Here is an 11,083-nt window from a genome sequence, read left to right on the forward strand (position 1 = left end):
TTTGATTATGGAGATGAATTCATTATTGTTCAGGTGGCAGGTTACTGACTTTTTTATGCTGGTTTATGTATTTGTTTTATTATTTGGCCATGGTCCTGGTATTTTTTGTTAGGTACTCAAAAGTCTTCAGGTTTGAGCAGTGTGGGAATGAACATTTATTATCATTTCACAAAATCTGCAGTCTTTACTCAGTGAAAACACCTATTGATTAGGCCCATTATTATTTCAAGATGGATTTTTATTTAAAATAAACATTCTTTTAAAGAATAGACTAGCTACCGTGCTGTGCTAGCGATAACAGCAAGAGTACAGCATTTAACTGAGAGTTCAAGTTAGCAACCATCTTTGTTATCTCATTAGACAGAGGTGCTTTGTTTCATGGAGGAAGAATCTCTTGGCTTTCCAACTGTGGAATCTTAAATTTCTTGATATTTGTAGTGACTTATTGTTTTATAGGATGAAACACAAAATTTGATATCAAACTCTGTCTACAGCTGAATAAAAATAATAAAAATCCATTTAGCTATTCTGGGTTCCCAGAGCAACAAAAAATCATCAAAAAAATGGATGATGTGATGCAATAATGTTATTTCATTTGCAGTACATTGGGGGTTGTCTGTTTGTATTACAAGATCATAAAACTCGGTGGCGGTGTCTGTTATGAGACATTGTGATGTACACCTCTTGATTAGCCCTTAAGTTGGAGGCAATTAGACAACAGACACATTTAATAAGCGGCAAAAGAAATATACAATATTTAAGAAAGAAAAAAAATATATTTTATTCATCTTGATTCCTTTCTAAAATGGCCTCTTGGCTTATTATTTTCTGAATGGGACAGTTATTGCAGAGGAAGACTGTAGGAATGCTAGGAATGGTAACACGGCTTTAACTCCCCTAATACACTGGAATTTCTCAGTTGAACAGATCAAACTTCAGAGCAGGATCTCACAGCATCATGCAGCCCCCAGCAAAATTTGATTCTTCTGAAATGGAAAGCAGGGTGCTTAGAGACAGATATTACTAGAAATGGGTTAATCACCTGAAGCAGAGGCTCACCTATGAGTCCGGCTTAAATTCATGAGTGCACACGCTTCACAAGATCACATTCCTCCCCGAATGAAAAATGTAGAGTAAAGATTCCCTTGAACTGAGATTCATAAAAACAGAGCATCTGCAGCGATCTCTCCTAAGGTATGCCTACAGTGCAATAAAAGACCTACAGCCTGGCCATGGCTGGCCCCGATTGGCTGACTTGCGCTTGTGGGGCTAAAACTTGCAGCGTAGACATTCAGGTTTGGGCTGGAGCCCAGGCTCTGAGACCCCATAAGGGGAGGGGGTCTCAGAGCCTGGGCTGCATCCTGAGCCTGAATGTCTACACTTCAATTTTTAGCCCTGCAGCCTAAGCCCCATGGCCCTGAGTCAGTTGATCTGATCTCTGAGACTGGGTGCTGCAGGTTTTTTATTGCATTGTAGACCGCTAGAAAGCAAACATTATCCAAAGACAGAAATCCACAGAGCACTTAGTTTTATAGGACCTGGATCCACAGGAGTAGTTGGTCCACCTAGACAGAGATCAACAAGCAGAAAGGGGTAATTTCCCTGCCAGAAAATGCTGCTGAAGCAAGAAACAGTTCAGAGAACAAAACTGAGTATCTCAGAGGCAAAAAGATCTCCTCCTCCTCTTGGCTTCAGACTGCATGCATTAGACAATTATCATGGTGCCTCAAGCTAATGATATGCTGCCAGATTCACTAGTATGCTCCATCAGCTTAACCATCCAGATAAACTGGGATCATGGCGCATCCTGTCACTGGAACAGCATAAAGCAGCTGGAAGGTTCCAGTGACTCTGGCCCATTATCTAGCATGGATCCGGAATCTGCATATTGTTTTTCAAAGCAATGTCATCTTTATCAGTGGTAATTCAATCAAAGAAAAATCCTCCTTTTCTTTTTCCAATGTATTTTTATGTTTGTGATGTTTTTCCTAGTAGGATTTCTTCATCCCTTCAGCAGCGCTCTGAGCGGGGTTCCATGGTGTGGGGTACTCTGCAGTAATATAGACAAGACAAACAGCACAGTATCCACCACACAAAGGCAAGGGAAGGAAAATGATATTTCACCCCATCAAAGCTGTCATGTATTTAATACATCGCTAGCAGAAGAGCTGAAATCGTCCTTCTTTTATTTTTGCAACAGCAGGAACATAGATTTCATCATACCAGATTAGACTGTTGTTTCCTCTATTTAGGTATTTTGCCTACTTTAGTGGGAGTGCATTTGATTCTTCAGAAGAAGAGAAAGATTTTTGCCTTTTCACATTCTCAAATTCCTCCTCTCCCTCCCCTTTACCCCATTCATTTTAAAATCCTGTTAAAAATTGCACTCGTTGTTGTTAAAAATATCCATGGACTTGCTGCAACCAAACTCAAGGATCTTTCTCTGTATTCACCTCCTTGCATCCTGTCCTTGAGTACCACCACCAATCTCACCACTCTTGGAGCAGAGTTTCTAATCTTTCCTCATCATTGACTTCCCATCTCATTTACACTTTCAGAAGAAAACCTCCCCTTCCCCCCACCTTTGCCTATATTACTATTGTGTTGCATGAGAGCAAGTGTAGTCCCAATCCTAGCCATTTAGTTATAAAAACAGGTACTAATTTGATGATCCATATTTTATTAAAATCAAAATAATACCATGTAGAAAAGGCAGACTTCCAAAATGAATGGGACAAAGTAAGTCATGACTGCTCTAAAGCACAAAGAAGTCATTCATCTGAACGTTAACCTCAAAACTAACACCACAATAAATATTCTATTCAATGTATTTTCATTATTATTGTTGCTGTTACTTTAAGTGCTGATAGCATGCTCCAGTACTCTGTATTATTTACATTTCAAAATGTTTAGTAGTAAGAAACAGTAGGAGGGGGATGAAAGAAAGATGGCCGAACAGACACACTATCCCTACTCATTTAAGCTATTCCTACCCTATTCCTCATGTAGTATCTGCCTTCTGAAGCCAGTGATTATGGTTTATTCATTTTCTAGAGGATAGATTAAGCGTTTCTTTGGAATATAATATGCATATAGTAAACAGTGTGTGTTCTAGGCTGATTAGGGTTGTAATGTAGAAAAAACACAGCCCTACTGTCCAGAATAATTTCTAGAAAGATGTGGGACCAGGAGACCATATAACTCTAAACTCTTATTGGTTTAGAATATCAGAATTCCTTTTTAAATAGTTATTTAAAAGCTGCTGATGCTTTCTTGTAGCATGAATTGCGTTAGGGCACCTAGAGCTGGTATCGGAATCTTTTTATCATTATTTAAATAAACATAAATAAAATGCCATCTTTCTCCTGAAGTGTGTCTTATCTCCTGGTTATGAAGACCCTTGGAGCCAGGACTGGGTGCTTTGATTTGCTATATATATTTTTAAATAAACCTTTTCAGTATGTTTTAATATTGTACAACACTGTGACTACCTCAGCAGAGGAGTTGATGAAGACACTATGGAAATTAAACTATGATGTCATACTGCTATTGTTCCCAGCTGGGCCATTGACTCTATGCAACCAGGGGCAGTTTGCTTTACCTCTCTTGTCTTCAGCAGCTGTTAAACTGAGGTAACCTCAGGGCTGCTGTAGTGCAGTGTTTCTCAGTTGGTGGGTCACGACTCCCAGGGTCACGAAAGGCAGTCGGCAGGGGCAGGGGGTACGAGGCACTGAAAACGTTATTACAATCTGAAAAGCTTGCTGCACACCCTGACCTGTGAAGGTCCAGTATTGTCTGTCAATCCCTCGAAACAACACACACATAAACTTATTGTTGTTAGCATTGATACAAGGTCACAAAATTTCTTTTAACTTTGAATAAGGTGTTGTCATACTGCTGCATAATAAGACATAACTAATTGATGCTTTGTCGTCCTTCTATGATGACATTTTAGGAATGCGAGAAATATTATTTATTCACATGTTTTCAGCTTAAAGTGTTTTTTTCTTAAATTATAGTTACTGGGAGTCCAGTAAATATCTGAACAAAAAACAAAAAAGGTCTGTGTTTATATAGAAATCCTTATATCAAAACCAGGCAAGTTCTTGATACCTATCTAGAAAATTCCTATAAAATGTAATAGGGATAAAACCAATGAGCTTCTGTAGATATTAATGGGAAATCTATAGCTATTACTCTAAAATCCTATAGAATTAAATAGAAAATGTATTACCATAGAGTTCTATTGGCTGATTTAAAAATTCAATGGAAACATTGTTCTTTATTTAATTCTATAGGATTTTTCCATAGGGGTTTGAGGTTAATATGATTAATTGTATATAATATGAAACTAAATTCCATCAAAGGATATTTTTCCTGTGCTATTTAGGAAACTGCCAGGCAGAAACGTCTATGCCCAGATGCACAACGAAAAAGAACAGGAGATGACAAGCCCTGTTAATCACAGTGAGGACACCCAGAACATCATCCAGGGTGAGGAGTTTATTGATGATGATCTGGATTCTCAAACGCTAGGTAACGCAAGAGGTAACTTCACCTTCACTTTATTAACATCTCAATTAGTATTTTGTTTGCTTTGTTTTTTTTAATTACGTTTTAATGTTTGCATTTTTAGTATCTTCATTTTTATACTCAGCTTCAAGAGGAATCGATTGGTAAACTGCTAACAAGGAAACACTTCTCCTTTTATCCTCCTTTTTTGTTTTGTTTTAAATTCAGTCTATTCTGTTGATTTTTTATGACATGCCATATAAATACACAGTATGTAAGGTAGTACAATACACTGTCATGAGATATATGTGAACAATATTAGGAAGATCATACAATAAGCAGTATAGATTATAATTGATTAACTTCACTAGCATTTAAATTAACTTGAGCATGCCCTGAATTCAAAGTGTAATGAATTTTAGGCAGAGAGAAATGATATGTAGAATGAACGTTTCCATAATGCAGGGTAGATTATACGGAGGTATCCTCTCTTTTAGACACATTAAATGAATTCCCAAATACAAAACTTCATTGAATTCATCCTATTTTGAGTCCTGACTTGCCAGTATCCAATGGACAGTCATTAGAATTCCCATTCAGGAATCTTTTATGAATGTCTCTTAGAGCAGATGATTCAAAGTTAGATGAAAGTGCTTGTCTAGGCAATTCATGAGTATGCTGAATGTAATGTAGAGAGCTAGTCTAAAAATACTCCAAATGTATTGAGAAAACACAGAGCAGCCTGAAAAGTGTAGCTCACAAAGGAAGATCGTCTAGTGCTGCTTCGGACAACTCTGTGAAAATGGAACATCTGACCCTAAATCTCAGGCTTTTATAAAACTGGCTGAAATGGTGGTAGAGACAGACAACTGTGAGGTTAAATGGCTTCATTAACCCTACATAGAGGGCTAAGATCAGCCATGGAGGGCAGACGTCCTGGAAGTCCTTCTTTATCTCTTTGTTATTCTTACTATCTATCTCTAACTGTCTTTTGTTGTTGTTTCAATTTTCCTTAGCTGAACCATATGCTGCCACTTGCTTTGATTTTAGCTTTGATGAAAGGGAAAAAAAACATATTTCACCCGGAAATTGTTTTTGCCCAGAACTGTACGTTTTTTAACAAATTGCACACACTAAAAATCGTTGTTTTCATGAAAACCCTTCAAACAGAACCTTGATTATACTACAAAGCTCTACCAATACTGCAGCACTGCAGATGACCCTGGGACACAGAAATTGTTTGCATGACAAGATTGTTGCAATGATCTCATCTCTAGAATAGACTCCTGAATGCCAAGGAGGTACTCTCAGGGTTCTTCAGTTAGTGTGAAGCACTCATAGCCACTTAGCGTATATCAGGTACTCTTTCGCCACAATCTTCCTCTTGCAGTTGTGTAATGCCTCTTACTGTTTTTGCATATGTGCTGCTTAGGATGAAGGACATGGGAATGAAGAAGTTCTACGCGGATATACAACCCATTCAAAAATAATCTCCTTGCCTGCTCACTGTAGGCTATATTTGGTCTGATCCTGCACTCCTTACCTTCCATTGAGGTCAGTAAGAGTGCTGCTTGAGTAAAGAGTGCAGGACCAAGACCTGCCAATGAGGAAGTCTTAAGTTAGACAGTTAACAAATACAAATCTGAAAGTGACCTGCAGTTCTGCCAGGTTGTCAGCACCAGCAGACATCCAGGGGAACAGGAATAGCTCATGTCCTTGGGTCAGAGCCATCTATGTTTATCAGCTGCCAGACAGTGTTAAAACATGTAAGACTTTTTCTTGCTATACTTCTACACCGTGCACTTTTTGTTGTTTGCCTTCAATATAGCCTTCAATAGCACCCAACGCTACATAGGAAATCTTCCTAGTTGTCTCAGTATTGTGCTGTTTTGTCTGGCTAAAGTATAAAGCATATCACCATCCCTACTGAAATATTAAATTCTGTTTTTTGACATTATTTTCAGCTGGTTCATATGCTGTGGAGATTCCTACTTATGCTGATGGGTTTTTCCCCCCTATTCTAGAGATCACTCCTCTCCATGCACAGCAGGGTTTTACAAACCTGGTTTTCTGTTTGCTCTCTCTCTTTTCATAACTTTTGAATTGTCACAGTACAGTATTTCCAGACTCACCCATCCACTTTTTTTGTTTTCTATATATTTTGTTGCCTACTTTATCGCAACCCCTACCTTGGGACTCCTCAACTCCATTTCCTTGCAGTGACTCCTTCTGGGAGAGGTGGAAACTTGAACAGCTACAGAGTTCCCTTATTGCTGATGCCGATCAGTGTCCAGTCCCAGGTCAGTGGCATGTTGAATGGAAGCCTCAGGTTCCATTCTCCTCCCTCACCTGCTCCCCTCAAGACAACTACACCTTTTTAAGCTGCAAAGAGAACCACCTTATGCTGTCACTGGGATAGAAACACTAGGAATTCTAACAACCATCATGAGCAGACACTTTAAAGCACTGAAGTAGAAAGTATGTTGTAGGTACACTGAGCTGCTGCACCACCTGCACCTGAACTGTTGTTTGATAAGACAACCATCTAATTTGATTGTCTTGTCTCTGCAATAAAAGGGGAATGTATAGTAAAATGCTCAAAATATACTAATGTTAGTATTTTGTTTTTATATTTTTTTAGGCAATCACTCAGGCGTGGTTTTGAGCATTAACTCCAGAGAGATGCACAGTTACCTGGTTAGCTGATGTTTACAGCTGAACACAAAAACCGAAAGACTCTTCTCTGTATTGTTTAATTTTTCCCTGGGGATGTCACCAAATGGCAAACATGGCTGTACCTGCTGGAGGAAAATAGGTTCCTAAACAGTCTTGAAATTACAAGTGTCCATCATCTGTTACTGTAGAATGAGAACTTGTTACAATTCAAACTCAAACTAAGGTAGCAAATTTGTAGCCCTAGGCATACTAGATGCCACATTTTCTCTGTCCTGTATGTGTTCTAGTTCTTTATGTTCAGTTTTAGAAGGACTGGACTTTAGTTCTTTTTATCGGCTAGGGTGTTCAGTGGAAGACTGAAATTCAACAGCCCTGAAGAGTTGACTTTAAAAACCAGTGACTAGAAAGTACAAAGCAGATGGCTGGCTGGTTGTTCGCTCCAAATTTGTACTTGTTTAAAAGGCTGGGGCTGCCTGTTCTGGTTCAGCACTATGAGAGGAATGAGCAAGGAGATAAATGTACTCCTTCACTGCTCTTCAATCCAAGTTCTTACCTTTAAAATGTGTGAGACAATCTAAGGAGCTTCAGCTCACTATGTGAGTCCCTGCTATAAATTGAATAAATAATGTGTTAAGACTTTTTGCAAGTAAAATGAGTCCTAAGAAACACCAAGCAACACTCCCCGACCCCACCCCACCCAAAAAACCCCACTAGCTTGGTGCTACTTCCAGACCAGGTGCTTTCACATCTAGAGGCTGGTTGGTATAAGTTGCTCTTCTGTCGTCTTCTAACTTGAGCACCTCCATCATGGCAGTTGCAAGACCAGTTATTATATAATAAACAGCTCTGACTGCCTGTCCCTTTTTCTCTTTTTAAAAGTGTAAATACCTCTTTTAAGTAGCTTTTTGTATGTTTTTTTAAAATTTCTAATGTGAGGGCAGAGGCCTAATATATGTAAGAATTCTCCCCCAAGTAGGTCAGTACAGCACACCAGAACCTTTAGTCCTGCAGATACTTGGAGTTTCCCTTTGTGTTCAGTTCCTGCCTCTGATGTAAGGATGAGCAAACTCGCAGCTGAACTTCACCGCCTTTGACGTGTTTGACAATCAGGAAGGATCATAGCAGGGAACTGATGCAATTTAAGGGATTGCACTTCATCAGTTTCACCACTAGGTGTCACTCTTATTCCCTCTTCACTGAGCTGGGCCATATTTCTGCAGGGAAGGGCAGTGAAACTGTCAAAGGAGCCAGATTGGGAGAGGCATGTGGGAGGGTCAGTTCAGAGTTTGCTTATCCCCAGGGGTTCAGAGTCCTAAGGCATCACTAAATCCACATCTTGCAGGTTGTTTGTATGTGGGTTTTTGTAGGGATTTGTGTAGGAAATGAACCACAGCATGGTTCAGCCAAATGTTTGGCATCCCATGTATCACAGCTGCCTGGAATTAGGACACTCTCTCAGAAACCTATTTAATCTTTTCACCTTTTGCCTTCAACAGGGGATGACTAGCTCTTTTTTACTCACTGAATGTTGTACTAATGCTTGTAGCTAAATGTCCATACCACCTTCCTTAAAGGGATTATAGTCAACTATATACTTGTGAATGACCAAGCAGTCATGCCGGTGAGACAGAATGGCACGATCTAAAAATTCTCCTATGCAGTAGGTCGCTCTTCCATGTAGCCAGGGAATTAATGATATCATGGAATATGCTTTCTTCAGAAACAACATGTTAGCATGCCACCTCCTATGTGGCAATATAAGCTCTCACAAAGCTCACAGAATCTGTGTGTAAAGCACAAGAAAATCTAGTTTAGGAACGAACAGTATGAAAGTGGATGGGAACGTGTAAGGTCTGAATGCTTGAAAAGAGTGGCAAGTGCATGCCAACTGCTCAGGAAAAGGTCTGTTTGTAACCATCTCATAAAAATTTCATCTTGCAAAGCCCTACAGGGCCCTGCAAACTAACCCACAGAGAGGTAGGAAATACTTGAGTTGACAATGCTGTATGCAGAACTAAGTATAATTCTGACACAGTCATAAGAACATAAGAACCAAAGACCAAAGGTCCATCTAGCCCAGTATCCTGTCTTCCGACAGTGGCCAATGCCAGGTGCCCCAGAGGAAATGAACAGAACAGGTAATCATCAAGTGATCCATTCCTTGTCACCCGTTCCCAGCTTCTGGCAGAGGCTAGGGCACCATCCCTGTCCATACTAGCTAATAGCTATTGATGGACCTATCTTCCATGAACGTATCTAATTCTTTTTTAAACTCTGTTATAGTCTTGGCCTTCACAACATCCTCCATTCATCCATTAGTGTCTGAGTCCTGGATTTTCTGAGATGAAGTGCCAATACGAAATCATTAGTGCTTTGGAAGCCTACAGGACTATTGCACCATGGGCTAGCCCTATTCACCAGCTCCTTACTGGTTTTAGGGGAAATGAACTAGAAACAATACAGTGAAACAATATTGCAAACAACTTTTCCTGGGAAGTAAATTCAAAATAGGGCAGGAGAGTGGAGGATTGAACTCTTAAATAATGTAAAGAATTGAACTTCTATATTAGAGTCTTTTTGTTGGTCTGCTTGCAGGCTAAGGGAATTATAGGGACTAGTTCACATACACTAATTTTATGCTTTGACAACTATTTTTATACATTTACAACAGTTTGATTCATGTTTCTGTTGACAGGAAACTCCTGCTGCAAAGCAAAATATTTAACTGTTGTTTATTCAACTGTAAAGACTCTACTAGTCATTATCATTAATACTTAGCACTTATGTATGATGCTTGTAATCTTCCCAGCATTTTCCAACATTAACTAATTTAATTCTTGAAACACACCTGTGAGGTTGGTATAACATGACTCACAAATGTGGTGAGACACTGTTTTTTGAGGAGTTTTCAGTATTATCATGTCTGTGTAAATAATAGCCAGTAGACAATAAAGCAAGCCTTTTGAGTTCCTGACCAGAATGCCTTTATAATGGATTATTTCTAAAATGGGAGGACCTCATTCCCATGCAATGTGACTTGTTTTTTGTTTAAATGAAAATTCATACATTTGATAGATTTTGAATCTGTTTAATTATGCCCATGGGAGCACATTTTGTTTTTAAAGGAAGAAGTGTGTATATACACACACACTTTTGTATCTCTTTATACAGAAAGATGGACAAATGCACAGAAATATATATGTACACACACGTGTATATATAGCTGTGTACACACATCTATACTGTGATGAGCTGCCAAAATCTTAACAACCGGTTCCCTCCTCACCCTATGAGGGGGTCGTTGCCCCCCCCCGCTCCCCCCAGGACTCCTGCCCCATCCAACCCCCCACGTTCCTTGTTGCTCCCCCCCCCCGGGACCCCTGCCTCATCCACCCCCCTCCCCTGTCCTCTGACTGCCCCCAGAACCGGGCAGGAGGGTCTCATGGGCCACCGTAGTGGGTGCCCACCCCTCCTCTAAGAGCCAGAGGGACCTGCCGGGGGGCGAGGTGGGGAGTCCCAGCGGTGCTTACCTGGGGCAGCTCCCAGGAAGCATCCGGCAAGTCTCTCTGGCTCCTAGGGGCAGGGTAGCATAACTGGGGGGGAGCAGGGGGAGTGGCCACTCCCCACTGATCACATCAAAAGTGGTCCCTTAGGTGCCGACTCCGTGGGTGCTCCGGGGCTGGAGCACCCACGGGGAAAATTTAGTGCGTGCAGAGCACCCACCGGCAGCTCCCCGCCCCGCGCCCGGCCCCAGCTCACCTCACCGCCGCTCCGTCTCCTCTCCTGAACGTGCCGTCCTGCTCTGCTTCTCTGCGCCCCCCACCAGCTTCCTGCGAATCAGCTGTTCGCATGGGAAGCCTGGGAGGGCTGAGAAGCAGGCAGCAGCTTCGCGCTC

At 40.6% G+C, this 11,083-nt stretch overlaps 1 protein-coding gene across 4 annotated transcripts in view; it reads left to right on the forward strand.

Annotated features, from left to right (window-relative positions):
- The window catches only part of SORCS2 (sortilin related VPS10 domain containing receptor 2), an 807,861-nt gene extending 797,699 nt beyond the window's left edge, over window positions 1-10,162 (forward strand). Inside the window, exons 26-28 of one of the 4 annotated variants that reach the window (XM_037898120.2) lie at window positions 4,391-4,548; window positions 6,733-6,812; window positions 7,154-7,879. In XM_037898120.2, coding sequence (XP_037754048.1) covers window positions 4,391-4,548; window positions 6,733-6,812; window positions 7,154-7,177 — 262 coding nt within the window. In that variant the 3' untranslated portion in view covers window positions 7,178-7,879. Of the gene's footprint in view, window positions 1-4,390; window positions 4,549-6,732; window positions 6,813-7,153 lie in introns of all 4 variants that reach the window. The other 3 variants (XM_043544690.1, XM_043544691.1, XM_043544692.1) reach the window with 3 other exon arrangements.
- Window positions 10,163-11,083: the final 921 nt, after the last annotated feature.

The sequence above is a fragment of the Chelonia mydas genome, chromosome 4 (assembly GCF_015237465.2).
Source record: "Chelonia mydas isolate rCheMyd1 chromosome 4, rCheMyd1.pri.v2, whole genome shotgun sequence".
In the NCBI taxonomy this organism is placed as follows: Eukaryota; Metazoa; Chordata; order Testudines; family Cheloniidae; genus Chelonia; species Chelonia mydas.